Source organism: Anopheles merus, unplaced genomic scaffold (assembly GCF_017562075.2).
Source record: "Anopheles merus strain MAF unplaced genomic scaffold, AmerM5.1 LNR4000083, whole genome shotgun sequence".
Lineage (NCBI taxonomy): Eukaryota > Metazoa > Arthropoda > Insecta > Diptera > Culicidae > Anopheles > Anopheles merus.
The window spans coordinates 29,002-56,724 of record NW_024427663.1 but is presented as its reverse complement, the minus strand read 5'-3'; the positions used below and the strand labels follow the sequence as shown (position 1 = coordinate 56,724).

Genomic DNA, 27,723 nt, shown 5'->3' with positions numbered 1-27,723 from the left:
TTGTTGCAGTTGACAAGCAATTTTGACAAAGTTGAAATTTTCAATATTTTGTCACCTCCGTGGCCTTGCGCTAACTTATTTTAAGTGTTTTTTTTTAAATGAAATTGTTTCCCTTTTTGCACCATCACAAACAATTCCGATAGCTTCCGTTACAATTTGAAACTTCAAAATGGCTGCCACCAAACCACCATGGACCGGCCTGGTTTGTTACCGCGGCCCTTCAGTTTGTTTGGACGCAAACGGCTGTCAAAGGTCAAAAGGAAACCAAACCAAAACAAAATATCCCGCTTCGAGTAAAAATCGATCGACCGCACTGTGGCGTAGGTAGTTTAAGTTTTTATCGATTAGCTTTACTCGCTCGAGCAATGTACACCAAAGCAAGCGTATATTCTGTATTAGTGCGCGTTGCTATAGCTACAAGATAGCGGCTGTGAGCTGCTCACCACTCCAGCGCAGTTTTGTTTTGTTTGTTGCTGCAATCACAGCAAGCGGAGCATCGCAAACTGTACCGCCCGGAAGAACTGCTGGAAGCAGAAGCAGGAAGCAACATGGAGTACTCGAGTTTCGTTCGCGAGCTGCGCAGGGAATCCCACAGCCCGTACGTCAATTCCTCCGACTCTCAGTACGCCAGGGAGTTCGAGGAGCAGATGCAAGCGCTGGTTATTAACTTCGACATTGAGGAACCGTGCGCCGAGGAGCAACATTCACCGCGCTACTCTTTCACGAGCACGCCCCAGCCTTCCGGCAGTGGGCTGAGGCTGGCGCGTACGAAGCCAACCAACACTGTAACGGCTGACGAAGCGGCAGAAGAAGTGCCGAAGAAGAAAATAGCTATGAATTTTGACCAGTGCGGTCCCGAATCGTCCCAGGGTTCGTTCGAGTCGAGCGAAGGTATTTCGATGCGGTACGATTCCTGCAACTCGATCGATGACATACCGCATCTGGTTTCGTGTGATGAATTTGCCTGTGATGCGCCCACGATTTGCGGAGAGAAACGGAAGCTTGGCAGTCCCGTTCCGTTTGAAGCACTGCCGGGAGAGGAGGGTAAATTGGGGGGTTGGACACACCAACTGTAAGGTTTCGGAAAGCTAATGCTTTTGCTTCGGCTGCATTTCAGATTCGATGCTGGAACCGGCCAAATATGATCTGTACCCGAACGCATCGACGCCTGCTACGACCAAACTGCTTACAGTTCCTGCGAAACGAACGTATGACGAGGCTAATAGGTAGAAGTTAGGTTATGAAGTTTAAGCTTTATCTTAATAGCGTAGAATTTGCTGTGCCCGTGAACTCCAGCGCAGCTTGTTAATGCAGTTTCCCCATTTTAAACCAGCGCCATAAAGGGAACGCACTATGTCTAGTGACTAGCTATAGAATATGATGTCGGTGTCTAGCTATAGAAAGCATGTAAATTATTCGCCCCTGCCCAGAGCCATTCAAAGAATGGATAAACAGGAAGACAGGGTCCACGCCAAGCTTCATCATCTCCATACATTAAATTAATCGCTCAACGAAACGAAGTAGAATTTCTAATAAACGCCAATGTATTACATCCTGCCCGGCTGTTTCGATTTCAAAAGGCGCACTCACTCATAGTACACCGTCCAAACGGTGGCCACGACGAAGAACGGTGGCGCCTCGTACGTACAGCTGATGCAATCGTCCTTCTCCGGATCCCACAGCGCTCGGGCAACGCACCGGAAGTTTTGCATCTTCTTGTCGCCCACCGTCACGAGCGCCACGTACCGGTACCGTTCGAACTGGCACAGCTTGAACTGATTGCGCAACTCTTCGCTTAAATTTTCCGCCAACCGTTTGGCCCGCTTTGCCACATACTTGTACTCGTCGAGGTAGGTGTGCAAAAAGTGACCCATCATCGACTGCATCACCTCGCGCCGGAACGGGTTCTTCGACTCCATGCGGAACGTGTTTTGAAACCGTGGCACTACGTACTGCGTGATAGAACGACGTTATACGCCACGTGTGTTGTTGTGATCAGGGGGAAAAATGGGGAAAATAATGAAAATGCTAAACCCGCCTTACCATGCTGGTCCGATCGTACAGGCCCCGGTCGATCCTTGAGGAAGTCATCGGCGGACCCATCAGGCGGGACAGTATCAGGACGGAGGATTTTCGCTATCGGAGACAAACGAGAAAGTGATGATTGTAAAATACATATTTCTTTCAAACATTTCCCACCTGTCTTACCGCTAGAGCTGACAAACTTTCCCGGGGGTATGTTGATTTCCGCTACAGAAGAAAGATGCATTTTGAAGGAGTTTTTTTAAACAAATTCCAGTACAAATACTTACATAGCTTTTTCGCGTGTCCAAGGCCTCCGAATCTCCTTGTGGATCAACAAACCCGATTTTTTTAGGTCTTTTCGCCTTTTCTCCATCCTTTTTAGAAGGGCAAAAATTGCAATGAAATAAATTAGATTTTGTATACACATCTCGAAATATCTTACCTTGGCGCTTTTCATGTTTCAATATTAAAAAAAAAAGTATTAATTGAAGAAAAACTAGTAACAAAATGAAGCTAAATTACACAATTTTTGGGGTTATGAAATGCTTTTTGCCAAACATTAAATCACAGCCTGCTATGCATGCAGCAAACATTCAGTAGTTGGTGGGCAATCGATGTTCAACCAGTGAGAGACGGCTGTACATAGATTCTACTAATTATAGAGTAAGTTCAGATAAAAAGCCAGTTTGAATTTATTTTACAATTTAAATTACACGAAAAGTGCTTTAAGGGTTAAAAACGCTTGGAATTCTTCAATTTATCTCACTGGTACTCCCTTCTCACGCCCTCGTTCACGCGCTCTCTTCTCACATCGTTTTCTCTCTTTCTCGGTACGTGTTCTGTGCTATCTGTTGCCTCTTTCCCCCATCGCCAACCAGCCAGCAATCATCTCACTCTGCTCGGTACGTAAACAAAATGCAGCGAACAATACGATCAGTCGAAAGATAATCGCGTAACCCTCGGAATCGACCTTTCCCCAAGAGAGGACAAACAACAAAACACCAAATTCTGCAGTCTCGATTGTGGCCACAATCTTATCGGATAAGAAACATCCTGCACATGCACCATGGGCGCAACAGAAACCAGTGACGTAGGTCCAGGTAAGCAAATGCTGATTGATTGCTCGCTTCTTCAGCTTCCACTTACCCCTCCTCTGCCCGCTTGGGTCCGTTGGGCGCGCTTTCTCTTCGTCTCGTCGTGAAGCTCGCCCGGAAGCGAGTTATTTGGAGACACTCGACCAGGGTGCGAACATTTCGGTGGATTACGGCGACATCGAGCTACCCGAGTGGTACGACGATGGGAAGATTAAAAGGTACTGGAAATGCGTTTTTGCGCCGTGGAGGTGAAATCGATCGGAGATATTAACCGGATTTTTGCCCCCCCCATTTGTAGGGCACAAGAGTACTTTAGGCGCAACTTTTACGCGATGTTCGTCGGTAAGCTGTGCGGACTGCTCGCCATCATTACGGTGCCGTCGATTTTGCGCGTGCTGGTCCACACAAACCAATCGTCCGAGCCGCGGACGGCCTACCGGCGCTACGTTGCCACCATCATGCATACTCTGGAATGGTACTTCGAGGATTTCGTTCCCTCGTCTAGGTAATGGTTTTTAATTTAAAAGAATTTGTAGTTTGTAATCTAATTCGTTTTGTTCGTCCATAAAGAGCCTGGAAATCGATAACGTTTGTGAGAAAAACTCACGCCGGTGTGAGCAGACAGGCATCGAGCGTTCGTCCGGGCATGATCATCTCCCAGCGAGACATGGCGATCACTCAGTTTGGCTTCATTGGGTAAGTATGACGCAAAAAAAACAGTAATTAACCTGTTGCAACCGATCACCAGATGATTACACGTTAGCGGTGATTTGCTGGATTGTACAAAAAAATCGCACTAACTAACGACATCAGGTAGAACGTGTACGAAAATAATGTTCTGAGGATCTGGTCTTGAGTAAAACACATTGCAATTAATTGAGCTTTGAACTTTCCATTAAATTGTGCGGATAGAGAATGCATTGAGCAATTGTGAAAAATACCTTTTTTAATGTTTTGTTCAGCTTTCAAAAAATTAGTTTCTCAAAGTGATGGAACAAGAGATCATTAAAATCCTGGGTTTGGATTAATGTTCAAAAAGTTACTCAAAACAACATATTTATTCAAAAGAAAACACACAGTTTAAATTTTATGAACAAATACCTACTCGTTAAAGCTTTTTATGGGCGTAAAATACAGTTATAAATTATATTAGCAATATTTTTTATAGTTTTTGTATTTAGTTTTTATACTATTATAGAATGGTTGCTAGAACTAGAACAGCTAGAACTTGCGCACTTGCCGTTATGATGCAAATTACGGACAGCTTCAAACTCCGAACATTCGGTATGTTTATTTAATCCAGTTTTCATATCCAGTCCCTGGCCATACCGCTTTAATTTTTTTCATAATTGCCATGATGTATTAGAACCAATTAAAAATGTGTCTGACCGCTACTAAGCTTTGATGCCGGCGACAGTGTAATTTCGTCTAAAATTCCTATTTATCTTGTCCATATGCATTGAAGAACATCGGAATCAATTGTAGAAGTAGTTATAAACCTGATAGCAACAGTGTTTTATCATATTGTGCTATGCATTTCATTAAATCACGTATTAAATTCTGTCCGGAATTCGAAGCAAAATTTTTTTATCTTGTATTTAATACCGGACGGCCGAAGTAAATTGTGATTAATTGCTTTAAATTATTTTTTAGACAGTGATAATAACAATAAGAAGAATTTAGCGTTCATAACTAAAAGTGTATAAGTTAAAAACTAAAAATGTGCTGTCCTGAATGTGTACTAGAAAAATGTGTTGTACTTGAAGCTGTCCGGAATTTGAATCAAAATGTCAGTACTTTGAAACATGAGCTCGAAACTTTCCGGAATATGAATCAAAATATCGTTGTAATGTTATGAGTTTTTGAAATGGTTCGAATAAAACTATTGGAAATCTTTATTTTTTCCTCAAATGTAGAAGGTTTGCTTTAAAAAAGCGAGCTATACATAAGTTTGACCTATTAAAATTGAATAAATAAGAAAATATTAAACGCCAAAAATGCCTCCGTAATTCGAAGCAATACGGTACATGCATTATTACTTTGAAATTTGAAATTGTTAATTGTAGCAACTTTTTCAATTAAATATGTATATTTGAATATTACCATATTTTAAAGCAAAATTTAAAAGATCTCGATCCTTGAGCACGAGTGGCTATTTAATTTTTAAAAAGGTTGTCGGTTATTAGTTTCTTGCAGTTCGTGATTGATAAAGGTACACACATATATTTAAAAAAACATAAACAAAATGAAAATATCATGAGTGTCTTCTAAATTTAAATACGAAATAAACTTAAATTCAAATACGAAACAACATAATTGCTTTTGTTAATTTTGTTGACTAACAGTTGATCATTTTAAACACATTTTGGGAAATATTTTAATTTTTCCCGTAAAATTATATTCCATCTAATTTTTAACGATCTGAACGTGTCGCAAATTAGCTTAGAATGTTTTAAAATAATTATTAAATGATTCAAATTGTCCAGTACGAGGTCTTTTTTGTATACCAAAGCCAAATTCCAGTACGAACCCATTCATTCATGTGTTGTTTACTTTTAGCTACATCATTATTAGCCACCGCAAGCTTGGCGTCCAGTACGACCCGAAGGACATGGATGCGTTCGTACACATGTGGCGCGTGATTGGCCACATGATGGGCATCGAAGAGAGGTTAGTTACAGAGATATTTCGCCAGTTCCTTCCCAAAGCCCGTGTATATAACCGTGTTTCCTTCCATGCTTCAGATTCAACGCTTGCACCGATCGGTTCGAAACCACCGAGCAGCGGATGTCGCTGATAGCGAACGAAATACTGCAGCCTGCCCTGCTCCAACGCACAGCCGAATTTGTTAAAATGGGTAAAGCGCTCATCGAAGGTTTGTGGTGCTTCAATCCGTTAGTCGAGTTCGATAGCTTCCTGTTCCTGACGATGCGCCTTAACAACATACCCGGCTATCACTACTGGGCCGATGAGGCGTCGCCGGGCGTGAAGCAATCGGAATCGCGACTTCGGCCCTACGAACAGTTCAGCCGGTACGCCCGGTTTATCCTCTACTGTGTGTGCTACATCCAATCGGTTCTGCTGAACATTGCGCTGGTCCGGTGGTACTTTAACATGCAGATGGTAATGTCCCGGTTTCTGATCACCTACTTCCCGTTTCTGGCCATCTACGCGTTTGGTGTGACGGATGCGTACGTGCGCATCTTGAAGTAAACGGCGCGTAACTAACGATTTCATGTTTGTCTGTTACTATCTGTAAGCTATCTGTTATCTATTTTTATGTAACTTTGGTGAAATGCAAACTAACTTTTTTACGACTTCACCAAAGTTTCTTCTTTGCTTAGGAGCCCCTAGAGGCTGTTTTGCTGCTTGATGGCCAGAAACAGATTGAACAGATTGTACAGCGCGTAGATGTAGTCCGTCTGGCTTTCGCTGGCCGGCAGCGGAATGTCGAAAATGTTGCACACGATCTTAACGTAGCTCGTAAGACTGCAGTCCAGCTTGGCGGGCGGGAACCCAAGCGCATCGAGCGTCCGCTCCATCTCCTCCGGCCATTCCGACATCAGGCTGTCGATGTTAACTACCGGTTGCTTCTGGGCGTTGACGCTTTGGATCGATTGGCTGGCCCGCAGGGACTGGATCTCGGTGATCCAGCGATCGATATCCCGCGCACTGCGCACGATCGCCGAAGGTGTTTCGATCGGTTTGGTAAAGATCGAACGTAGCTTCATCTGTAGCAGCACGCTGTCGCTCTGGTCGCCGCACGGCTCGTCCAGGATCTGTGGCGAAGGGAGGGCAAAAGGGATCATTAGCGCCGGCTTTGAAAGGCGAGGCCAAAAACACCCCACATTCCTACCATTAATCCAAGGTTCTGGATGTGACCGTTGAGCTTCTTGCTTTTCTTCTCGCTCACCGGGCCCGGTGGGCAAACCTTCAGAAACGCATCGATATCACCGACCGCCGGTATAAACTCCGGGATGAAGATCTTCAGCTTGAAGTCGATCGCGATCCGCTGGGGCGTGTAGCGCGGGATGTACTGGAACAGATCCTTGACCTCGCTCGGTGCGTCGATGTTATCGTACAGCTTCGGGTTGAACTCCTTTTCCTCGACCAGCTTCTTCGCCGGTTCCTTCTCGTCCTCCGACATGCTGGCGCTACTGTCTGTAAGGGAATCGTGCTTACGCAGGTTGTCTCGTTTCGGGTTCGACTCTGGCGCGACCGGACATACAGACCAGACAAACCCGGACACAAACATACAGACAGAAAGGGAAGCACAGGTGACATTTAACAGGCAACAGACACAATCTAAACGGCAACTAACCTGCACCGATACGGCCCGCTTTCGGTACTTCCTCGAGCAAACTCATCGGATGACTTTCGTTGAAGCTTTCCTACCGGGCGGGCAGAAGTGGGAATGGAATTAATTCATCCTTTTGTTGGGCGTTCGCACACTCAATGCTTACCTTTCTCAGTGGCCTTTCTTCCGAACGATGGTCCTCGTGGTCGTCATCCTCTTCCTCCTCCTCGTCCTCGTCCTCGTCCTCCTGGTTGATGAACTGCAGCGAACCGGAAACGTCCAGATCCGGCGGTGGACTGTCGTCAATTTCGCGGCCATTTTTAATTTCGTACATTTCGTCATACAAATCCATCGTTCACTGTAGTTTTCGTGCGTAAATAACGCACCACCCGGCTGGTTGTTTTCTCTGGAGGGCAGCTTTTTTCTTCTACTCCAAACAAGCGTTTGTTTGGGGCAAAAAAGGGCCGCGTCACCATGGCAACGCTCGGAATGATTTTATTCGGATTCATTCTATCCGTACAATTATTCAAGGGATTTCCTTTTTCTTCTTCTTTTATTTAAATTTCGTCACACATTTCACGCACACACACACACTCACGGAGGAGAAGAAATTCACTATAAATAAAATAAGCTTAAAACAATTCCGCATTTACACTACTACTTCCCCAAACAGGAAACATCACTGAGGATGCTCGCAATCAGCTGCTTGTCGTTCAGGGCCGAGGTGACCTCCTGCTCGTCCCACTGCAGGCAGACCCGGTGCATCCTCGGCTCCTTTTTGCCCTGCAGCCGGACAATGCCGCGCGTCTCCACCAGCGTGCACAGGCTGATGAACTCCGTCTGGTCGACGGCCTGTATGTTGCGCTTGGTGCAGATCGCTTTGTACACATCGTACAGCTTGCCGACGGTGATGTCCTTGTTTTTGCCGTGCTTCAGCATCAGCATCAGCGAGCAGATGAGAATTTTCTGCTGCAGCGGGAAACCCTCCTCGAGATCGTTGCCGAGCGTCTGGGACGCACCGTACACCTGCTTCAGCACCGTCATCACCTGGCCCATGCTGACCACGGTGGGCGCGCCCGACGAGCCCGTTTTGCGGTCCTCCTTTTTCGCGCTCTCCACTAGCCGCCGCGCAATGAACAGGGCGCGCCGGATATCACCCGAGGTGGAGGCCACCTTGGCGGCAAGCAGCCCCAGGGCCGCCTCGGGAAAGCGCGACAGCGAGTTGGACTCCTCCAGACTAGCCTTCAGTATGGTCACGATCTGTTGCTTCGTGTACGGTAGGAACTGTATCAGCTGTGGCTTTAGCTCGCAGCGGGCCTGCAGCCGGGCGAGCAGCCGATCGGTAAGATCGAGCGCGTTGGCAATACCGATCAGGATGAGCCGCGCGGTCGGCCGGGCCGGCCATTCGAAGATGCTGTACAGGATGGTTTGCTTGCTGCTCGACAGCTGATCGACCTCGTCCAGCACCAGCATGATGGTTTTGTGCTTTCGCTCCAGGTGCGCCTCGATCGCACCCTGGTACTGCTTTTCCGTGGTGCCACCTACCTTCAGGCCCAGCTCTTCCGAGATCTTTTTGTAGATGCTGCCCACACTCTTGATCGAGGTGCAGTTGATGTAGACGGGTTTCAGCTTCTTCGCGAACGAGGAATGGTTCAGTATCCGCTGCAGGGTGGCCGTCTTTCCCGTGCCTGGCGGTCCGCTGCGAAGGCAGAGAGACACGCGTTAACCGATTGCGATCAGACCCAGGGAATAGTCTTGCTTACCTGATGTACAAACTTCCCGACCCATCGGAACTCAACACACCCTCCACGAAGCCAACCAGCTCGTCGTACTCTTTCTCCCGTTCGGGCAGTTTTCCTACCAAATCTGACGCACCTGTACCGTGAGCTGTATCTTCCTGCTCCTCCACGTCTTCCACGGCCGGTGGAAGTGCAGGAGGGCGACCGGCTTTGCGGGCCACTTTTTTCGGTGAACTAGCGCCGTCTTCTTCCGGCAGTTCGGCATCCTTCACACTACTGTCCGGCACTTTCGAACGACGCTTTCTGGGCGATGCTGTTAGTTGCGCTTGTTCATGTTCGTTTTCCTTGTCGTTGATTGAAGAGGAACGTAAACTTAGGCGAGTGCGACGATGCATAGTTGGACTGTGTGCTTGGGTACTGTTTTCACCGTTATTTTGCTGTGAACAATTCGCGCTCAAAGCTGTCTCGTTTTCCCGCCCGTGCAACAGCTGATGTGTACAGTGCTGGGGGGGACATGTTCAGTACGATCCGAGACTGAATCATATCCTATCCGGCGATGCGATCCGTTCCTAGTGGGAGAATCGAAATCTTTGATGGGTTTATCGAGCAATTTTAGAATCAATTTCATTTATCTAAAATGTTAGAAAATCAATGTAGAATTTCAAATAAGGCAACATCTTTCATGGACATCGACAAATACATTTCGATACAATTCCTCTGGAACTATTGCTCAGCAAAAGCTATGCACATCACTATCAAACATGACGCTAAATTGTAGGGATGGGCATGTGGGAATGGACCCGACAGGAGCATTTAATTTAATTTTTCCGTTACATAAAAATATATTGTTATAAATATGTTCTGCTAGATTTGTTGATGTGAAGCATAATTCTCATCTAATTTCTATTTAATGTTCACAACTAACGAGCAATGAAGCTCCGAATGTAGCTTAGGATTCGTGCTTGGAATCGGATACAAGAACTGAGAGCATGGATTCTAAACCTGGTTCCATATGCGATAAATATTTGGGACCTTTCTGCTCCTTTTTCCTTTCTCTTTTTTCGGACCTTTCTCCTCCTCCGGAACATTTTACGCCCGAGTAAAAGGGTAGCTAAAAGGGTAGAGCCGGTCTCATGGTACAGTCGTCAACTTGTACGACTTAGCAACATGCCCGTCATGGGTACAAGCCCCAAATAGACCGTGCCGCCATACGTAGGACTGACTATCCTGCTATGGGGGGAAATCAATAAGTCACTGAAAGCCAACCCCACAAGTGGGTTGGCAGGCCTTGACCGGCATCGGTTGTTGAGCCAAACAAGAAGAAGAAGAAAAGGGTAGCTTCAGGAGAGCTTCAGTATCGGTTCCACGTTTGGGAAATGTTTAATATCAGTTTCAGAAACTGTGCAGGTTCAGGATCAGTGCCTATGTTGAGACAGATACTCTAGTGTTTTTATTTAGTACGATCTTGTCAAGTCGATGGACGCACAGAACGAATACAATTTAGAAACGCAGTTCGCGACATTTCAGGTTCGTAACGATCACAGGCAGCATTGAATTACGGCTTGGTTATGGCGTCGTCAAGCTGGTCAAGGGGATCCAGGATAAATTCGGAATTAACTTTTGAGGTATCTAAGAGGTATTCATCAAAATGCTACTAAAAGACACCATTTAGTCCTCTACTCAGATCCAGTTCTGTAGTCCATCAATCCATAATTCCTAGATCGTGAAGTCCAGATTTTGAGGTGTTGGTACTGTACAGTACAGTACAGGAACATTGCATTTCTTTCATATTAGCAAACGTCTCAATCCCGACTCCAATATAGGTTTACGAATTTTATTCTGAAGCCATTTTGCATTGCCCTAAAGAAACCGAGTTCCGCAGGAAGTGATCGGCAGAGACCCAACTTAACTAGATACATCTTCATGTTAACCAGAGCACGACGGAATTCCGATAGTAGTACATAGTACGAATAGTGAATGAAACCAAAATTAACGTAAAGCATTACCTTAGCACTATCGGGACGAATCCAGAACAAAAGCCCATCCATTATTACTAACAGGAGCAACTAACAACTAATCTCTCGTTCCTTCTAACAACGAACGTACCCTACCGTCGCGTAACTCAGTACAGTCTAATAAGAACGAACCTACAGGCAAAGGTTTGTTTTTTCTTTTATAGTTCTCCACGGCTTCTTTTGAGACGGCCCTTCTCCTTCCTTGCCTTTAGTACATTATTAGCTCGAATTAGGTTCAATTAGTAAACGTTTAATTATTTCAATTTTTAATTCGCGTTTTCGACCGTACCAGTTCCAACGTGAACATTTGTGTGTTTGTGTGTGTGTGTGTTTTGTTTCTTTGTTTCTGTGGTACTTTGTGTTAATGTGTTCGTGGCGTGTCCTCCTTCTTCGGCTTTAGTGCTTTAAATAAAGTTTCAAATCCTCTATGCACGCGTGTTTCGTGCAACAAAGGGATGAATCTTCGCATCTCTTACACATTACCCATTTACATCCTACGTCACCGGTAGGTGCTAATGTGCGCGTGTTTAATGGTGAGTTTTTTTAGGTGTCGAAAACAGCAAAATTGTTTGTTTGTTCAATGCTTTTTCTTTGCTACCGCTAAAGCGTGTGTAAAGATGTTGCCACCAAAATGACGACAATGACGAAGAAAAAAGCGCACCCTCGCTCTACATGCGTTAGAAAGAACCTGTTGCGTACATTCTAGTGTGCGAAATTGAATTGCGTTTTTTAATTGCGTATTAACAACGATTCAGCGATGGTAGACGCGGCAGCAACTTGGAGGAGAGCTGTTTCTACTTTCCCTTCTGTCCTTCCCGTTCGCCTTTAAACACGTGTAAATATTGTTCAATTCTAATCTAACAATTTATCTCTGAGTTCGCTAAATGTGTGTGTGTGTGTGTGCTCATTCGCCTCAGAATCCTTCTATCCTACGATCGCTGCTCAGTAACTTGTCTTTTCTTAGCTTGTTTGCTGCTTGGCTGACAGAATATTATCAGGCTTAACGTCGTCGCTTCGAGCGCTTCCGTTATGTACAATTGTTACGTTGTCATCCAAGGCTTGTGTGCTCCTTATCGTTGAAATCTAGCTGAGCGAGCGTTTTGACCACTTCGCCACGCTGTGCGGGCGACAGAGACTGACAGAGCCCGACTATCGCATCGAGCGCTGCTTCCGGACAGTCCTAATAAAAAAAGATGAATAAAAGGAAGATATTTAATCGGTCGTCTACAAGGACGGGCACATCGGAAGAGATCTACTTACGCTTAATGATTCCTGAATTTGTGAGATTATTGCGTCCTTTTTCACTGCGTAGATATTGCGCAGCACGGTCGAGTCGGTACGCTTCTGGTTTTCCAACCATTCCACAGCCGACTCGTTTGCCTCCCAACGGTATGCCTGATAAGAGAAAGGACACCATATTTTGTACATTAAATTCCGTATTTTTCTTAGCGGTGGACTGCATTTCGGGCACCAAAAACTTACCTCCGTAGCTCCCATGTCCTCCACGAACCATCTGCGCAGCATCGATTTCGCCTGTCCCACCGACAGACCTTCCTGCGCCTCAAGGATCTGCTTGATGAAGTGTTCCTCCAGCAGCAGTCGCCGCATGCGCCAGTAGATCCAGGTGCGCGAGTTGCGCCACGGCACGATTTCACTGATGCAGCCCTTCTCCAGCATTCGCTCGGGCGTATCGTGCAGGTCGGCAAAGTGTACCGCCACCGGATGGTAGTTCTGGAGCAGCGCGTTCGTCCGGGCTTTGATTTTGTTCTCCAGCTCGGCCACCAGCTCCTTGTTTTCACCCGCGGCAGCCAACTGGTTCTTGAGCTGTTTTGGGCAATAGCGGAAGCATTAGCATTGAAGCAAGATTGAGCATCGAAAACAAACCAAAACGGTTTCGACTTACCTCCAGCACGGTCGGATCGAGACGGTGAATGGTTTTTACAATGTCCTTCTCCTTGTACTTCACCTCGACGATACCTTCCGGCTCGAGCACACCGGCGCGCGATTCCGGATCGGCGTACGTTTCCATGTAGCGTGGATTGATGGTTGGATCCAGCACGGCCCACGCACCGCCCCGCAGTTCGGCATTCGGGGCAGATAGACGATCACGGGTTGCTTGTACTCCCGCAAGCCGTCCACAATGTAAGCACCAAACTTGACGATCTGTTCGTACATATCTGTGGGGGGAGGAAAAACGACGGAAAATTTCATAAAGCGGGTGCATCTATTAAGGTTTTTTTTTTAATTTAATCGTTACATACCCTTCTGTCCGCCGGAGAAACCGCGCCAATTGGCAAGGATAATTAGCGGCAGCTCTTCGCGCCCAAAGTCCTTGATCGCCTGCGCCGTCTTGAACGACGAGTCCGGGAACCAAACCTGGCCGGCCTGCTGGAACGTTTTCGCCTCCGAGTCCAGGTTGGCCGGATCGGCCGGTATGGTCACCTCGACGGTGCGCGTCTCAACCGCAATCACCCCGACCGGGATGCCGCCCAGCTTGGCCCGACCCGTCACGACCGTCTGGGCCCACGGTTCCATAATTTCCGCGAACGTACCGCGATCGAAGAAGCCCGTCTCCCAGTCGGACGGATTGGCAGGGTTGTACCGACCCGCCAGCATCCAGCGCGGATCGTACGGTGCCTTGGTGGGCGTGAAGTCGATCATACGCTCGATCGGATCGCTCGGCGACACGATCGGCAGGATGCCGCCGCGCGCATTCGGAATGTACGACAGCCAGTGCAGGATCGTGTACACCCCGTCCAGGTCGAGCGTTTCCGTCTTGTGCGTGACGCCGTTGTTGTACATGATCTGGATGCCGCCGAGCTGATTGTTGGACGCGTACACCTTCCGGCCGAGCAGCTTGTTCAGCGCAGCGAAGCCGGTCAGGATGATGTGCGAGTTGTCGATCTGGATGACGCGCTGGCCGAGCCGCACCAGGTACGAGCCGATGCCGATCGTGCGGCACGTCACCATCGAGATCGTGACCACGTCCTCGTACGCGCGGGACGTTTCGCCCGCAATCATGCCGGCGTACCGGAGGTTTTCCACCCCGAGCCCGTCCGTTTTGCCGATGATGTCCGTTATCTTGTAGCGCGGCTCGCCCTCGTCCTCGATCAGTATCGCGCGCACCGAGTTACTGTTCGCGATCTTGCTGTAGTCGTCCGTGGTGAGGTACAGATACTTGAAGCCCTTCTCCGGCTCCTCCGGATCTTCCCAGGCGACCTTGAACAGCGACTTTACCTCCTCGGCCAGCCCGATGCGGGCCCCACTGTTGACCGAGATGTAGATGCGGGGACACTTGCGCTGCCGCGACAGCTCGGACGCCTTGTAGAACAGCAGATCCTCCTGTGGCCCGAACGACCCGATCAGATAGGTGAGATCGTTCGCGATGACGATGATCTCGCGCCCGTTGGCAAACTCCGGCGTCGCGAGCACGATGCGCCACGCCACCATGCCGACGTTGTTCTCGCCCGGCAGCCGCTGGATCTCCTCCAGGCTGTCGCCGTTCAGCACCAGCTCGTTGCACTCGAGCAGAATCTTCTCCGGGATGCGGATGTCCTCGGTGGGGCGCGCCTTGGAGAACTCCTTCCACAGCCGCTCCGTCATCTGGCGGAACATGTCCGGTATGTCGTACACGTACGTCGTGCCGTTCGACTGCGCCTGGAAGCGCTTCTGTTGCAGGAAATCTTTGGTCATGTACGGGGACGAGATGGGCAAGCCGTGCAGCGGGCCCTGCCGGCTACCGTACGCCTGGAACTTGATCACGTGCGTTTCCGGATCCGTCACCTCGGTGTACATGGCAATGTCGAGGAAGTAGCCGGAATCGTTCGCAATGCAGAGCCGCACCGAGGTGGTCGGCGACTGGGGCGTCTGCCGGATGACCATCTTCAGCTCGGCCTGCAGCACGCGCAGCTTCCAGAGCCGCGGCCCGTACCGCATCACCATCTTCGTGACCGATTCCTCGATCTTGGCCGGATCCATGATGACGGTCGGGACAAAGTTGAGGAAGATGTGGTTGCAGTCGGTGCGCTTCGCCTGCGGATGGGAGAACGCCACCTCCAGCTCGTCCATCGCCTCGAGCAGCACCCGTTCGCCCTCGTTCTGCAGGTACTCGAACGACGCCTCCTTGGTGATGAGGTCCGAGTGGCGTATGATCGACCGGATGAAGAAGCGGAAATCCGTCACCTCCTGGCCCTTCGGCACCTTCGCCCGCCCGAGGTAGAGGTGCATCTTTTGGTTGGCCGTTGGCAGCGCCTCCAGGTCGTACGTTTTCATGCGGTTCAGCTCCAGCTGGAAGGCGCAGGCCGGCTCGAGATGCCGGTAGATGCGATCCTCCTCGAACTGGTCGCGCGCACGGTACGTGAAGAACTTCGGGAACTGTCGCCTGTGGAGAGCAAATGTAAATGTTTAATTCTGTGTCGTTGTTGCTCATTGGCCAATTGTGGACTTACTTTTTCAACGCAGCGAAGGTGATACGTCTCACCCGGCGGCTCAGCAGCTCCTCGCGGTGCAGATTGCAGAACGAACCAAACACTTGCTCCATCTGATGGTCCTCCATATCGCCCATGTCGCGCACGGCAATGCTCAAAATATGGATCGCATCCGACGGCCTCGCTAAAGAGGGTAAACCGCATAAACATTAGCTTTTTCACAAGATTTTCTCCATTTTTTTAAACAAAATGACTTACGTGCGGCTGCTTCACTCTCAACGATACGATTCACCTGATCGGAAATTGAAACGTTGATGGACGTGCTCATCCGGCGGTCCGAATCGCCCCCATCGACGGCCTCCAGCACCTTCGGATTGACAAACACCGGCGACGCGTAGTCCTCCAGCAGGTCCAGTATTTCGTCCGAATATTGATTGAAGTGCTCGAACGAATCGAACGCGGCCATGCAGCCGGTGCGCATGAACGAGTCCGGAATGGCGTCCGGATCGTTACCTTCCGAGCTGTGCAACAAAGCAGAATCGGAATTTAGTGGAATGTTACTTTGCTTCTTCAATAAAAACCCTAAACAGCGCCCCCGTAACTTACTTGTATCGATTCGGATGAGCCGTCGGTAGCAGAAACTGGAAGTGCACCAGCGGCACCTCCCCGGACAGCTCGAGATGCTGCAGGCAGGTCAGCTCGTACGACGTGTACGCGCGGCGCACGTACACCTCCAGCGCCGCATTGCACACGGCCCGGTTCGAGTGGTAGAAGAAATCGTGCAGTATGTCAAAGATCGACGTCTCCGACTGGATCAAGCGCTGCAGGTTCTCCGGATGGAAGTCGTGCCCGTACATGTCGACCGCGGACAGGAAGATCGACTCCATCTGATTGTGGCGCAGCTCGTACGCGGGCTGGTGGGCCGCGATCAGCACCTGGCGGGCGCGCAGCGCCACCCGCGAGTGCTCCGCCCGGTTGAGCGAAGTCAGCTCGCTCAGTGTTGCGGCCAGCTCGTCCGTCAGCCCCGGCTCGTTCGCCCACAGATGGTCGACCAGCAGTGTCACGAGCAGGTTCTTCTTCGCCACCTGGCTGTGGGAAAAGATCGTGCCCACCACCACGTCCATGTCGTCCTTGTGCTTTTCCCGTATCGCCGCCACACACTTGTCGTAGTGGCCGTGCTGGAACTGCGACTCCACCGCGTAGTACTGCTTGAGCAGCTCGTGCACTGCCGCCTTCATGCGTCCCCGAATGCCGTTGCGGTAGCGCTGCACCAGCTGCACGATGCCCTGCGTGGTGAGGAAGAACACGTCCCGGTCGGCTCGCTTCTGCAGCGTGGCCGCATGGCTATCGATCACGCTCGCGATCATCTGCGACGGGAACTGGGCCAACACGCTCGTAATGTTGCGCTCGTACAGCTGCATCAGCTTGCGGATCTTCTTCTCCACCGACACGGGTATGCGGCCCGAGATCGAGGCAATAACCTCCTGCAGCTCGAGCAGCGGCAGCGACGGGTCGCGCAAGCTGAGCATAAACTTTTCGATAATCTCGCGCAGCCGGGGCGCATTGTACGGGTCCGGCAGACAGTAGCCGGCGAGCGTGTTCTCCAGGATCGTTTTGTAGCACGAGTGGATGCGGTTCAGCTTTTCCGGTATCTGCACGTGCTCGCTGACCGGCCACGGGTTCTTGTACGGCTGCGCCTTCGTCACGAGCGACGGATCGTCCAGCTCGAGGTGTCCGATGAGGGTGCCCGCATCCAGTACGGCCCCCGGGCGGCGCACAAACGTTACCGTGCCCGCCTCGTTCGCCTTCAGCGTCATCACCATCTTCATCACTTCGATTTCCGCGTACGCCTGGCCCTTGGAGACGTGCGCACCGTCCTCCACCAGCAGGCTGATCACCTTGCCGGCCGACGGCGACCGCAACAGCGACGGATCGTTCTCCTTCTCGAACACGCACGTCTGGTTGCCGATCACGATGCGGTACCGATCGACCTCCTCCTTCATGTAGGTCGTGTAGCTGGAGCCTTCGAGCGACAGCAGCATGCCCCCGTCGGACAGCCGGTGCACCTCCACCTCCTTGAACGACCCGTTCATCACGAGGAAGTACGTGTTGGGCCCGCTCTTGGCGGCCTGCACCTTGTACCGCACGCCCTCCGCAATCAGCTCCACGTCGACCACGTTCGTCAGCGTGTTGGCCGCCTGTATCTGGCCCTTCTCCATCGAGCCCTTGAAGCTGGCGAACGCATCCGTCACCTTGCGGTCGGCAATGTGCAGCGCACCGCACACCACACCGAGTATGATGTCCGGCTTGTCCGACTGCACCCGCTCGGCGATGAGCGCATCCAGCCAGGCCGTGTCGATCGTGTTGTCCAGGAAGCTGTTCGTCTCCAGCAGCGTGATCAGATACTCTACCGTCGTCCGGAAGTCACCGCGGATCGACAGCTCCTTCAGCGCGATCACGAGATTTTCGCGCGCCTGCTGCCGGTTCTCGCCCCACGAGAAGCAATGCCCGAACTGCGAGTCGGCAAACTCGTGCAGCCCGCCGGACGCCGCCACACTGAAGTACCCCCACACGTTCTTGCTCGAGCGGAAGTTCAGCTCCTGCACCGTGCCCGAGCTCGGCTTGAACCCTTCGTCCGGATTTTCCGACGTGATGCGGGCCGCGATGACGTGCCCCCACGGCCGTGGCTTCTGGCTCGGACAGTCGAAGTCGATCACGGTGCTACCCCACGGGCTCTCGCCGTACAGCAGCCGGATGTCCTTGATGCGGTACAGCGGCACGCCCATGCCGATCTGCAGCTGGCAGGCGGGCAGATTCACGTCCGCCACCATCTCCGTGCACGGATGCTCCACCTGCAGCCGGGGGTTCAGCTCGAGGAAGAAGTACTTGCCCTCCGAGTCGTACAGGTACTCGACCGTGCCCGCGCTCACGTACCCGACCATCTTCGCCAGCCGCACCGCCGCCCGCTCCATCTCCTCGAACACGGCCGGGTCGGCAATGACGGCCGGCGCCTCCTCGATGATCTTCTGGTGCCGGCGCTGGATCGAGCAGTCGCGCCCGAACAGGCTGATCGCATTGCCGTACTGGTCGGCCAGCAGCTGCACCTCGAGATGGCGGGCGCCGCGCGCCAGCTTCATCACGAAGATCGGCGACCCGGGCACCTCCGCCTGCACCTGCCGGAATAGGGCGGGGAACTCGTCCGGCGAGTCAACGCGCCGGATGCCCTTGCCACCGCCGCCCTCGGACGCCTTGATCATGACCGGGAAGCCGATCTTACCCGCCGCCACCAGTCCCTGGTCGGACGTGGTCACGCAGCCGCGCGCAAACAGCTCGCTCGAAATCTTGATCTTCTTCCCGCTGTACTGAGCCTTCAGCTCCGAGCCCGACCACGGTAGCGTGGGAATTTCGGCCGTCTGCGCCACGATCGAGGACGCTACCTTGTCGCCGAGCGCCCACATGGCCCGTTCCGGCGGCCCCAGAAACACCAGATTCTTCTTGTGCAGCAGCTCCGGCAGCTTCGGGTTTTCGGACGCGTGGCCCCAGCCGGCCCACACCGCCTGCACCTGCGTGCGCAGCGCAATGTCCACGATCAGCTCCACGTTCGCGTAGTTGTTGTTGTTCGAGCCGCCCGGCACGGGCACGTAATGGTCCGCCATCTTGATGTACTCGGCGTTCGCCTTCAGATCTTCGGGCGTCACCATCACCACGAACCGGACCGCGCGCTCATTCTTGAACATCTCGTACGACCAGCGGCGGATCGAGCGCATGCACTTGACCGCCGCGATACCATTGTTTGCGATCAGCACCTGCGGGATTGAGAAAGGAAAAGTGACTAGTTGAGATGAGGGGCAAGCAAAACAACAACAACAAAATCGATCCGGCTCTACCCATCGATCAGCAATGGGAGCGATTTTTTTAAACGCGCAAAATGTATTATTGTGTAATTAGTCGGTTACGCGGCGCACATGGCGATCGCGACGCGGTGTGCAAAAAGTCGGAGTGACGAGGCGGTTTTTCTTACCTCCCCTCGCCAGAGGGAGTAATGCAGCAATAAATTGCCACGCGGCCCGTGGCGAGAATTGTGTGTGGAATGTCAATGCGATGTGCAATGTGTGGTTGTACCGATTGGATCATACTTGTTAAAATGCGCCCGTAAGGTTATCAACGTTTTAGCACACATTGTACTAAAAACCACAAAGCAGAGGAATGCCTTCCCAAACGCTGGTTGAAGGTGATCGTCGACACGCCTGATGGAATGCTGCGATCGAGCTTCCGACATGACCTTTAAACGGCGATACATTTTCCCTTGCTCATGGTGTGCTCATTGAATCGAGGAAAAGTCTTTGCAAAGACAGACGCATTTATATGAACCACATCCGCCGCAGCAGCAATGATACAAATTATACCATTAGTGGAGTTATTTTTGTTGAAAAGGTAGCAACCATTTTTTTCCATGCCGTGCATTAATAACCGTAATTGCTCACAGCTACTACAATAAGGATGATAACTTGTACCAGTGCTTCTAACAGCCGCAATTACCACGCTCGACATTGAGCGATAATCCTCCGCGAGGTGGTCGCAAAAATAAAGGGCCTTCCGTCACGCACACGTCATAAAATCTTCCGACAAACGTTTAGAATTGGCAAAGACACGCTACTCCCACCCTTCCCGGGGTTCGTGTTTCTATCGACGATCGTACCTTGTTGATCACACGCGTACCGTTAAATTTCTTAACGAACTCCTCCGTCGTCGATAGCACAAAGTCACGTTCCTGGCCACGCTGCAGTCCCAGTCCCGTGCCATGGGACATACTTGGCCTAAAAAGAAAAAAAAGCGAAAACAGAAAGGGGTTAGAAAACGATGTACAAACATATTTGCAAGTAGTACACAGCGAAACATTAGAAAAAGAAGGCTAGTCCCATCCATCAAAGAGACCGCCCTTTTGGGGGAGTGAATAAGAACGGAACTTGGGCCAAACAACAACCACAACACTAACCACATCATCCATCCCGTTTCGGTTTGCGTTTCCGCACTGTGCCGGGGAACTACATCTGCATCCGGGCTAGCGAGACCGGGGTAAGGGAATGGAGGCTGCGCTTCATTGAGTCGACCACGGCACAGCAACGTATCCAGCACGGTAAGAACTTTGCTGCCCGCTTTTGCGTGTTTCTCTTTCATTTAAAACTTTGTTCTTCAATTGGTAACCGAAATGGCGCAAAACAAAAAAAAAACTTGTTTTGATTTGGAAAACTTTTTAGTACGTTTTACACTTTAAGACATTGCACAGAGATACTGCAAACGGCTCGGTAGCAGCCCCGCAAGCTTATCACACAAGCAGCGAAACAATGGCCAGTTTCGAAAACAACAACACCGAAACGACTCAGCCGAGGACCTTCCAAGCACTGTGGGATGGTTGCAAAATCGGTCGCAGACCAGCCCCAGTACCCCACCCGAAGACCTCTAGCATACACACAGACACACAAACACATTTTCGTTGGTTCACTTTCGACTGGGTAGCGTTTCAAGGCAGTACCATTATTACGGTACCGGAGGTTCGGGGTTTGCCACCAGGCGCAGAGCAGGGGGAAGGCCCATCAATATGAGCATCTTTGCAAAGGGGCAGTGGGCACAGGTGGGCAGGCAGGCAACACTGTACCTCGTAACTCCGAGGCTGTTACGCTAACCGTCACTGTTGCACAAAATCTTCAAAATAGATGAACCGTCGCACGAATATGTGTACCGTGTCGTACGCGTACGGAGGGGGAAGACGAACAAGAAAGGGATGACCGTCGTCGGCGGTGCTTTTGGTTGGCTGCTGTCATTTGAAGGTCTGGTACGGTCGCACGGGCGGTTCGTTGGACCGTAATATCGAAACCGACTGTCTCTATCGATACCTTTCGGAGGTCGCTTGAGCTGATTCCAAAGCAACAATCGATACATCGGGGGAGAGAAGGAGGATTTATAGCTCACGCAATATCTGCTAGCGACGAATATTGCACACGTGTTCAAGATTATGAACACACACACACACACACGAGGCCAAAATATAGTGTAAAGTGTACAAATGAGCAGAAAAATCTCGATCATGTTTAGAGCGATCGATTACACTACACACGAAGAAGACGTAAACTGGATGGAGATGAGCGAGAGGAAGATTTGCATATATATTGGACAGTATTCTCTATGATCCGGGAGCAGCCCGATGGTCTATTCAAAAGACGCGCCAGTTCGTACAAGGCGTTAAATGGTTCAATACCTATCCTAACCCGTCTCTTTAGCAGTAAAGACTGACTAATTAATTATCGTCGTATCCATGGGTAGTGTGTGTAATTAAACAAGATTTTATAGTAGGACAGGAAAACGAAGGCCAACACATATCATCATCATCAAGAAAAGAAGAATTCACTTTCGCAGACCAGACAAAAACAGCCTCAGGTTTATAGATTTCACAATTAAATGCAATCCTTCTCAAAAATCTACTTCCAAAAGGGAGGATTATTGTTGATGCTTCTAAAATCTGTTTGCTTAATGAATCGCCAAACATATTTTTTTTTTAACATTTTTCAGCATAACTCAACCAGAATTTCCACCGAAAAAAAAAAAACAAAACAAAACACAAATACTAACTTTAAACCACCGGACACGGACAGATGCAGCGTGTTGGCCAGCGGCACCTTGAGCCCATCGCCACCGGCTCCACCATCGTGCAGCAGGGCGGCGGTCTGGCCGCCACTGCTGCTGTTGCTGCCACCAACTCCACCACCATTGTCCTCGCTGAAGCTGCTGCTGGCGCTGGTGCTGCCGCTCGGGACCGCCGTCTCCAGATTGATCACCGGCGGCGGCGGTTGCTGTGACGACGCTGCCATTATTTGCTCATTATCTGCGGTCGTGTTCCAGGTGCTTTCCTCACCGGTTTCTGCCAGCACGAATCGTTTGCTTGCTCTTCTCTTCAACATTATTTCCCGCGCGAGGGCGAGCAGCAGTACGGTCGAACCCAACACTAGCACCACGATGGTCGGTTTCGTGTTTTCGTAGCACCAGGACCACCACTCGCTGGCCACCAGACAACAGCAGCACACAAGCCGGCTCACGGGCTGCCCAATATTTGCTTTTTTCGTTCTTTTCTGCAAAACTACACGACAACACACAGAGCAGAAAGCTGCTTTGCTCGCAGCAAGCGACGACGATGCACTAAACCCCACTTTCGGCGGTAACTTGTTGCCAAGACACACGGACACACGGTTTCCACGCACGGGGCGAATGTATTGATTTTGCTGATAAACTTCTTCCGCTGATTTCCGAGATTGCTGAAGCGGCGGGTCAGACAGAGAGAACGAGAGAGAGAGAGAGAGGGCCCGTGTATTTCGCACCGGTGGCGTGATAATTCAATCACGGCAAAATCAATATCTTTTGCACTTTCACTACTATTTCGCTATCACCAAGGCGGCGAAGGAAGGAAGACACCGCACACAGACACACACACTAACACACAACGACACACAGACGATGTCCTTTAGGGGAAAATTGAACGATAAAATAAAACTATATGTTCCAGCAATGGGAGCCAGCGGTGTGTCTTCCCACTGGGTCACACAGAGATACACACAGCTCGGCACGGCACGGCACTACATAAATCGATTGCAACCTGTCAAAGCCAGCTGACGCGACTTTTACCCAGTGCACCCTAGTAGAACTGTGGTAAGGGGCCACCCAGGGAGAAGAGGTGCATTCGCTGCTAATGGAAGGAGAGGCACACATACACACAATGATTACACAAGGAATCTGACCTACTGTCGATCGCGACTCGTCAACGGAGCGACGCGATTTTAACCGTCACTTTTAAATGCTGAGCAAAAAGCCCCTTTTCAGACTGTTGTCGGTCGGTCGAACCGTTCTACAATTTGTTCATCAAACTGGCGAGAAATGCACCAACGTTTTGTCAATGACACGTAGTACCCAAGGCTTCAGTAAAGCCAATAAGACCGCCCGAATCCAGAAAGCGCCCCGAAGGGAAAGCGGACATGCGTTCAACAAGTGCGCGGCGGCGCTCCGGGCGGTTGTATCGCGTGATGTGAAAGCTTCTTTCGATTGTAAAGGGGGAACTTTTACATTTCGTTTTTGGGGATTTTTTTTAAAGCTGGCAAACGAAAGGTTCTTCCATCTGGTGACGTTGGAGCACGGTGGGTCGATCGAACGCGCAAAGCGGATGTTCGCATGATGCAAACACAAGGCAAACCGGTCTCCATCGGGCCACATTCCGTGGCAGGTTGTTGTTACAGTCCTCGTGCCCGTCTTACATAATGTGAAAGGCAAGGTAAGGCTATCAAGTCGACGGATTAATTCATGGAGAGCTTTGAGCTTTTTTTTATTTTCGGCTCTATCTTGAGTGCACTTTAAAGTAGATCAGAGAGCGATCACCCGATCAGACCGGATGAATGACGCGGTTGTTTTAGTTTCTAATTTAATCTTTCAGTGGGTTTTGTGAGTTTTCTATGCTTTTGTTGTTTCGCTCTACTTATACAGACACAGACATATTACCATTTTTTTACGGAAGCGCTCCAAGATGTATGCCAAATACTTCCCAAGGTCTCACACGCCACCGTTGGGGCAAGGTGAAGATGAGCTCTAAGACGTAGCGCATAACATTGCAAAGACTGAAAAGCTCTCACAAACACACACACACATGCGTGTTTAACACACAACACAACCGGTTTTAGGCTGGTTGAGTTTTTGGTGAAGATTGTAAGCATCAACCTAAAAAACGTCCAAAATCAGGTCCCAAGTTTCACCTGACGCGTGTGTTAATATACTGGAGACGTTGCTTCGGCTTCCTAGGGACGCTTCTATTGAAAAAAAAAAACAACGGAACGGGCTAGTAACCACAACAACAAAAAAGCAACCAAAGCACTTAAACGACCCGAAACTTTCTCTCAACAGTACGCGCCCCGTACGCGTCGTGGCCAAACCGGCATGGAATACCGTTGCAACCTTAGGTTCCGTTACTACTGGGCACACAGACACACAGGCACACACTCCACGCATTTCAGCTTCAAAAACAAATTAGGCCACATTCCGTACTGGTGGCCCGTCTTCCGCCCGCTCCGGAAGGGATTGGAAAGCAATTAAAAGGTTTAATTGTCTTCCTGGAGAAATTGCATCCAGTGGGAACTCCTGCATATTGCAGGTTCGCTATATGTCAGGCAGCAATCGATTTAGGTACGGCGTGCACAACACGAACGACGATAATGACCACATAAACACACACACACACAGTATAATTAGAACCGGGTGGGACACTTCAGCTGTAATGACGGTGCCACGGAAAAACGCACTGGAAAACTCAAAGGCTTAGGCTTTATTGCATCACATGCCACGCCACACCGCGGCCACTGTAACAGACGATGATCCAAAGGGCCACACTGTACTGTGGTTTGTGTGTAATGCGCGCGCGCGCCTCTATTTTCGCCACCAGCAGCCTGCCTTTGGGCCGCAGTACAGTTCCGGCACACTACCGAGATTGGCCACGTTTCACTCACAACTGATCGTTGAAGTCACCGAACCGAAAGTTCGGAGCCCCAGCGGCAGCTCAACACGGCGATAGAGAGCGAGAGAGAGAAAGAGTGAGTCACTCCGCGAAACCGGAAAACAATCAAAAGCGCGAATCTCAACCTGCGCGATCGAAAAGCTTCGCCATGTGGTGTGGTGGGGCGATGTATCGGCGTGTCGAGTGTAACTTGAGATGGAATGAAAACAACAGACGATATAAAAAAAAAACCCACACATACACAGGCGCACAGAGTGGTTCGTGGTTCCCTAAAGCTTCATTGAGAGAGGCTCCAAAACGGTGCGTGAAGGTATCGAAAGGTGGTCCAACTCGTTGTAAAAAAGAGAGCTTAATTGGCTGAACGGCAGTAGATGGTTGCAGCAGCAGCAGTAACAGGTGCATATGTGTAGGCTCTCCACTCTCTAGGTATGCACGCGTGTACTTGCCGAGCCTCGCACAAGGTGGTGGTGGCTCACACTGTTGCACGCTCCCTTAGTCGGGCGCAGAGTTAAATGTACTTCAACAGCAGCGCAACCTTCACGTGTGTGAAATAAATGTTGATATTGCGAGGCAAACTGCACGCGTGAATCTAATCGAATTGTGCTCGTTTATCGAAATCATACACATCAAGCATGGTGAAGGTTTCGCTTGGAAGTAATAAGAAGCTTATCGAAATTGATCAGTCCATTTGAATTTCCTACAAGTATCTTTCATTATTCTTTGATCTATTTGAACTTCATTTCCCATCGCTTGATCATCTTTCCAGAAGAATTGTAGAGATCTCCAAAACCAAACTATCGTAAATTAACGTCATTACCAAAGGCGAAAGATCTTCGCAACAAGTATCTACGTCATTACATGCACAAAAACCTATTCTATCATTTCAAGGATAGAAAAAATAAGCTTACATTCTGCCCAAAAAACACACACTACAAACAATGAACGCGTGAACGATAAGAAGGCAGAAAAAACCCGACGACACTTTAGCAGACAAATTGTTCGGCCCAACGAAAACACTTCAAACTTGCGTCATTAAGCGGCATGAGTCTAAAGTCTCGCCATGAGTTCCGAACGTACTTCAGTGTCCAAACCCATCCAGCGTCATCATCATCACCGCAGACAGTCAAATAGAGCTGGTCGCGTCAGCGCGCGTAAATAGACTTGGGCAGGCGGTAAGACAGGTAAGAGCAAAAACATCGAACCTTATTTGCACGGTTCGAGTACACACAGCACCGGGAAGTTCGTACCTTTTGATGGATTTTTTGGTTCCATTCGTGTTTGAATCCGCCTCACACCAATTACCTAAACATTGCGGACATTGAATTAGCATTGGCAGAAGTCAAGCAGAACGAATGCCGGATTCGTCCGCTGACCGCGACCAGATTGCGGACGGGTTGGTTTCGATACATACGCGCAAGTGACCTTTGTTTGGTGGACACATCTACTAACCAGAACATCGCACCAAAAAAGACATATCATTCTTAGCTGCGCCACAAACAAATCGACAATGATCCTTACCTTAAGCGGCGCCTTTTTTCCGTTAGGTTCATCTCGTAGGACGAAACACTCCGCAGACCGCTGCCGTTCTCCATCGTTTGCGGGAACGCATCGTTCGCCTCCAGCTCGTCGTCCAGCTGGCTGTCCTCTTCGCCGACGATGAAGCTGGCCCGCTCCTGCCCCGGAGCGGCGCTGCTGTTTTCCTCGCCCGTCGTTGCCGGGACCGAGTCGGTTGTGGTTTCCATCTTGATATGGTTATCGTTCGTGTCGACGGATTCGGTCTCAGCGCACCGTTCCTGCCGACCGTTTACCAAGCACGGACGGTCCTGGGGACGATTCAGTCGCTTCTGCTTTTGCTGCCGGCGTGGTTGCGGACGGTCGTAGAGGAAGTTGGCATTCGACACGGACACCTGCTGCTTGATCTGCTGTGCGACCAGCTCCACTGCTGCCGCGTCAACGATCGGCTGAGCCTGCGCGGAACCGTTGCCGTTCGTCAAAACTCCGATGGGTGGTTCTGTGTCACAACCGTCCGCAGTACTCGCGTCACCTGAAGCAACCGAAAGAAGACGAAACAAACACAGATTAAGAATATGAATTCAAATATTAAACAGTAATCTCGAAAGGAAGAAAATCATAATTAAATAATTATAACAAACGTACAACGGAAACACAAGAAACAATGTCTCAAAGCAAGAGCGATAACAAAATGGTTTGGTTTAAGGGGAGGGAAAAAAACCTACGTACTGGCTACCGTCCCTGCTTTTCCACGTGGTTCAGTAGCGGCCAGCAGTACGGTTACATTTCGCACCGCACCATGGCGAACAACGGTGGACGATCCGGTACCGTCGGTCCACCAGTCGTACAGGAAAAGGTACGCAAACAGTATGACCCCGGCCACCACAAGGTAGATCATTTGGGCGACACCAGTGTACGGCTCAAACCGTGACCGTGCGTACCCTTCGCACTTGCAGAGAGGTCAAATTGGACAATTCAAGCAATGCAAATCGTACGGAACACGGCCGTTTGTCAAGCGCCCACTGAAACGATACACTTCCAACGCCGTCAACTCACGCCTCACGACTTCA

The 27,723-nt window shown here is 50.1% G+C and overlaps 6 protein-coding genes across 9 annotated transcripts; 2 read left to right on the top strand and 4 right to left on the bottom strand.

The window, feature by feature from the left end:
* Positions 1 to 251: 251 nt before the first annotated feature.
* Positions 252 to 1,557, top strand: LOC121601395. Its single transcript, XM_041930213.1, has 2 exons — positions 252 to 1,044; positions 1,118 to 1,557. The coding sequence occupies exons 1-2, from the start codon at positions 549 to 551 to the stop codon at positions 1,228 to 1,230; spliced, it is 609 nt and encodes a 202-aa protein (XP_041786147.1). The 5' UTR covers positions 252 to 548; the 3' UTR covers positions 1,231 to 1,557.
* LOC121601394 (dynein light chain Tctex-type 5-B-like) lies at positions 1,522 to 2,654 on the bottom strand. 2 transcript variants are annotated; one of them, XM_041930211.1, is made up of 5 exons: positions 2,468 to 2,654; positions 2,313 to 2,399; positions 2,200 to 2,250; positions 2,044 to 2,136; positions 1,522 to 1,952 (listed from the first exon to the last, which is right to left on the bottom strand). In XM_041930211.1, exons 1-5 carry the CDS (start codon positions 2,480 to 2,482, stop codon positions 1,587 to 1,589), a joined length of 612 nt encoding a protein of 203 aa, XP_041786145.1. In that variant the 5' UTR covers positions 2,483 to 2,654; the 3' UTR covers positions 1,522 to 1,586. The 2 variants fall into 2 exon arrangements, with proteins under 2 accessions (XP_041786145.1, XP_041786146.1); XM_041930212.1 differs by having other exon boundaries at positions 2,209 to 2,250.
* A 6-nt stretch (positions 2,655 to 2,660) lies between these two features.
* LOC121601392 (rubber oxygenase-like) lies at positions 2,661 to 6,441 on the top strand. 2 transcript variants are annotated; one of them, XM_041930206.1, is made up of 7 exons: positions 2,661 to 2,793; positions 2,904 to 3,125; positions 3,229 to 3,337; positions 3,418 to 3,624; positions 3,690 to 3,815; positions 5,679 to 5,789; positions 5,864 to 6,441. In XM_041930206.1, exons 2-7 carry the CDS (start codon positions 3,092 to 3,094, stop codon positions 6,330 to 6,332), a joined length of 1,056 nt encoding a protein of 351 aa, XP_041786140.1. In that variant the 5' UTR covers positions 2,661 to 2,793; positions 2,904 to 3,091; the 3' UTR covers positions 6,333 to 6,441. The 2 variants fall into 2 exon arrangements, with proteins under 2 accessions (XP_041786140.1, XP_041786142.1); XM_041930208.1 differs by having other exon boundaries at positions 2,671 to 2,688.
* On the bottom strand, positions 6,174 to 7,862 carry LOC121601393 (intraflagellar transport protein 46 homolog). Of its 2 annotated transcripts, none has more exons than XM_041930210.1 (4): positions 7,583 to 7,862; positions 7,441 to 7,510; positions 6,976 to 7,280; positions 6,174 to 6,898 (listed from the first exon to the last, which is right to left on the bottom strand). In XM_041930210.1, the coding sequence occupies exons 1-4, from the start codon at positions 7,766 to 7,768 to the stop codon at positions 6,470 to 6,472; spliced, it is 990 nt and encodes a 329-aa protein (XP_041786144.1). In that variant the 5' UTR covers positions 7,769 to 7,862; the 3' UTR covers positions 6,174 to 6,469. The 2 variants fall into 2 exon arrangements, with proteins under 2 accessions (XP_041786144.1, XP_041786143.1); XM_041930209.1 differs by having other exon boundaries at positions 6,976 to 7,328; positions 7,583 to 7,860.
* Positions 7,863 to 7,965: 103 nt separating this feature from the next.
* On the bottom strand, positions 7,966 to 9,648 carry LOC121601391 (cell division control protein 6 homolog). The gene is made up of 2 exons (XM_041930205.1): positions 9,180 to 9,648; positions 7,966 to 9,115 (listed from the first exon to the last, which is right to left on the bottom strand). Exons 1-2 carry the CDS (start codon positions 9,548 to 9,550, stop codon positions 8,074 to 8,076), a joined length of 1,413 nt encoding a protein of 470 aa, XP_041786139.1. The 5' UTR covers positions 9,551 to 9,648; the 3' UTR covers positions 7,966 to 8,073.
* A 1,327-nt stretch (positions 9,649 to 10,975) lies between these two features.
* Positions 10,976 to 27,723, bottom strand: LOC121601396 (acetyl-CoA carboxylase-like). Its single transcript, XM_041930214.1, is given in 12 exon segments — positions 10,976 to 12,350; positions 12,431 to 12,565; positions 12,653 to 12,994; positions 13,074 to 13,264; positions 13,267 to 13,347; positions 13,432 to 15,551; positions 15,619 to 15,781; positions 15,856 to 16,118; positions 16,204 to 19,403; positions 20,297 to 20,414; positions 26,660 to 27,185; positions 27,383 to 27,723. Coding segments are annotated over 12 exon segments (7,440 nt in total). The 5' UTR covers positions 27,552 to 27,723; the 3' UTR covers positions 10,976 to 12,218.

What these genes read in the sequence shown, in the direction of transcription:
- LOC121601394 (XM_041930211.1), bottom strand. An exon ending in TGGACACGCGAAAAAGCTAT is followed by an intron (nt 2,251 to 2,312) that starts GTAAGTATTTGT and finishes TTTCTTCTGTAG; the next exon opens with CGGAAATCAACATACCCCCG. An exon ending in CAGCTCTAGCGGTAAGACAG is followed by an intron (nt 2,137 to 2,199) that starts GTGGGAAATGTT and finishes TGTCTCCGATAG; the next exon opens with CGAAAATCCTCCGTCCTGAT.
- LOC121601391 (XM_041930205.1), bottom strand. Translation starts at nt 9,550, where the DNA reads ATGCATCGTCGCACTCGCCTAAGTTTACGTTCCTCTTCAATCAACGAC. An exon ending in TCGGGAAGTTTGTACATCAG is followed by an intron (nt 9,116 to 9,179) that starts GTAAGCAAGACT and finishes CTGCCTTCGCAG; the next exon opens with CGGACCGCCAGGCACGGGAA.
- LOC121601395 (XM_041930213.1), top strand. Translation starts at nt 549, where the DNA reads ATGGAGTACTCGAGTTTCGTTCGCGAGCTGCGCAGGGAATCCCACAGC. An exon ending in AGCACTGCCGGGAGAGGAGG is followed by an intron (nt 1,045 to 1,117) that starts GTAAATTGGGGG and finishes GCTGCATTTCAG; the next exon opens with ATTCGATGCTGGAACCGGCC.
- LOC121601392 (XM_041930206.1), top strand. Translation starts at nt 3,092, where the DNA reads ATGGGCGCAACAGAAACCAGTGACGTAGGTCCAG. An exon ending in AACCAGTGACGTAGGTCCAG is followed by an intron (nt 3,126 to 3,228) that starts GTAAGCAAATGC and finishes CTCGTCGTGAAG; the next exon opens with CTCGCCCGGAAGCGAGTTAT. An exon ending in GATTTCGTTCCCTCGTCTAG is followed by an intron (nt 3,625 to 3,689) that starts GTAATGGTTTTT and finishes TCGTCCATAAAG; the next exon opens with AGCCTGGAAATCGATAACGT.
- LOC121601393 (XM_041930209.1), bottom strand. Translation starts at nt 7,768, where the DNA reads ATGGATTTGTATGACGAAATGTACGAAATTAAAAATGGCCGCGAAATT. An exon ending in AGCGGGCCGTATCGGTGCAG is followed by an intron (nt 7,329 to 7,440) that starts GTTAGTTGCCGT and finishes CGGTCGCGCCAG; the next exon opens with AGTCGAACCCGAAACGAGAC. An exon ending in TCCAGAACCTTGGATTAATG is followed by an intron (nt 6,899 to 6,975) that starts GTAGGAATGTGG and finishes CCTTCGCCACAG; the next exon opens with ATCCTGGACGAGCCGTGCGG.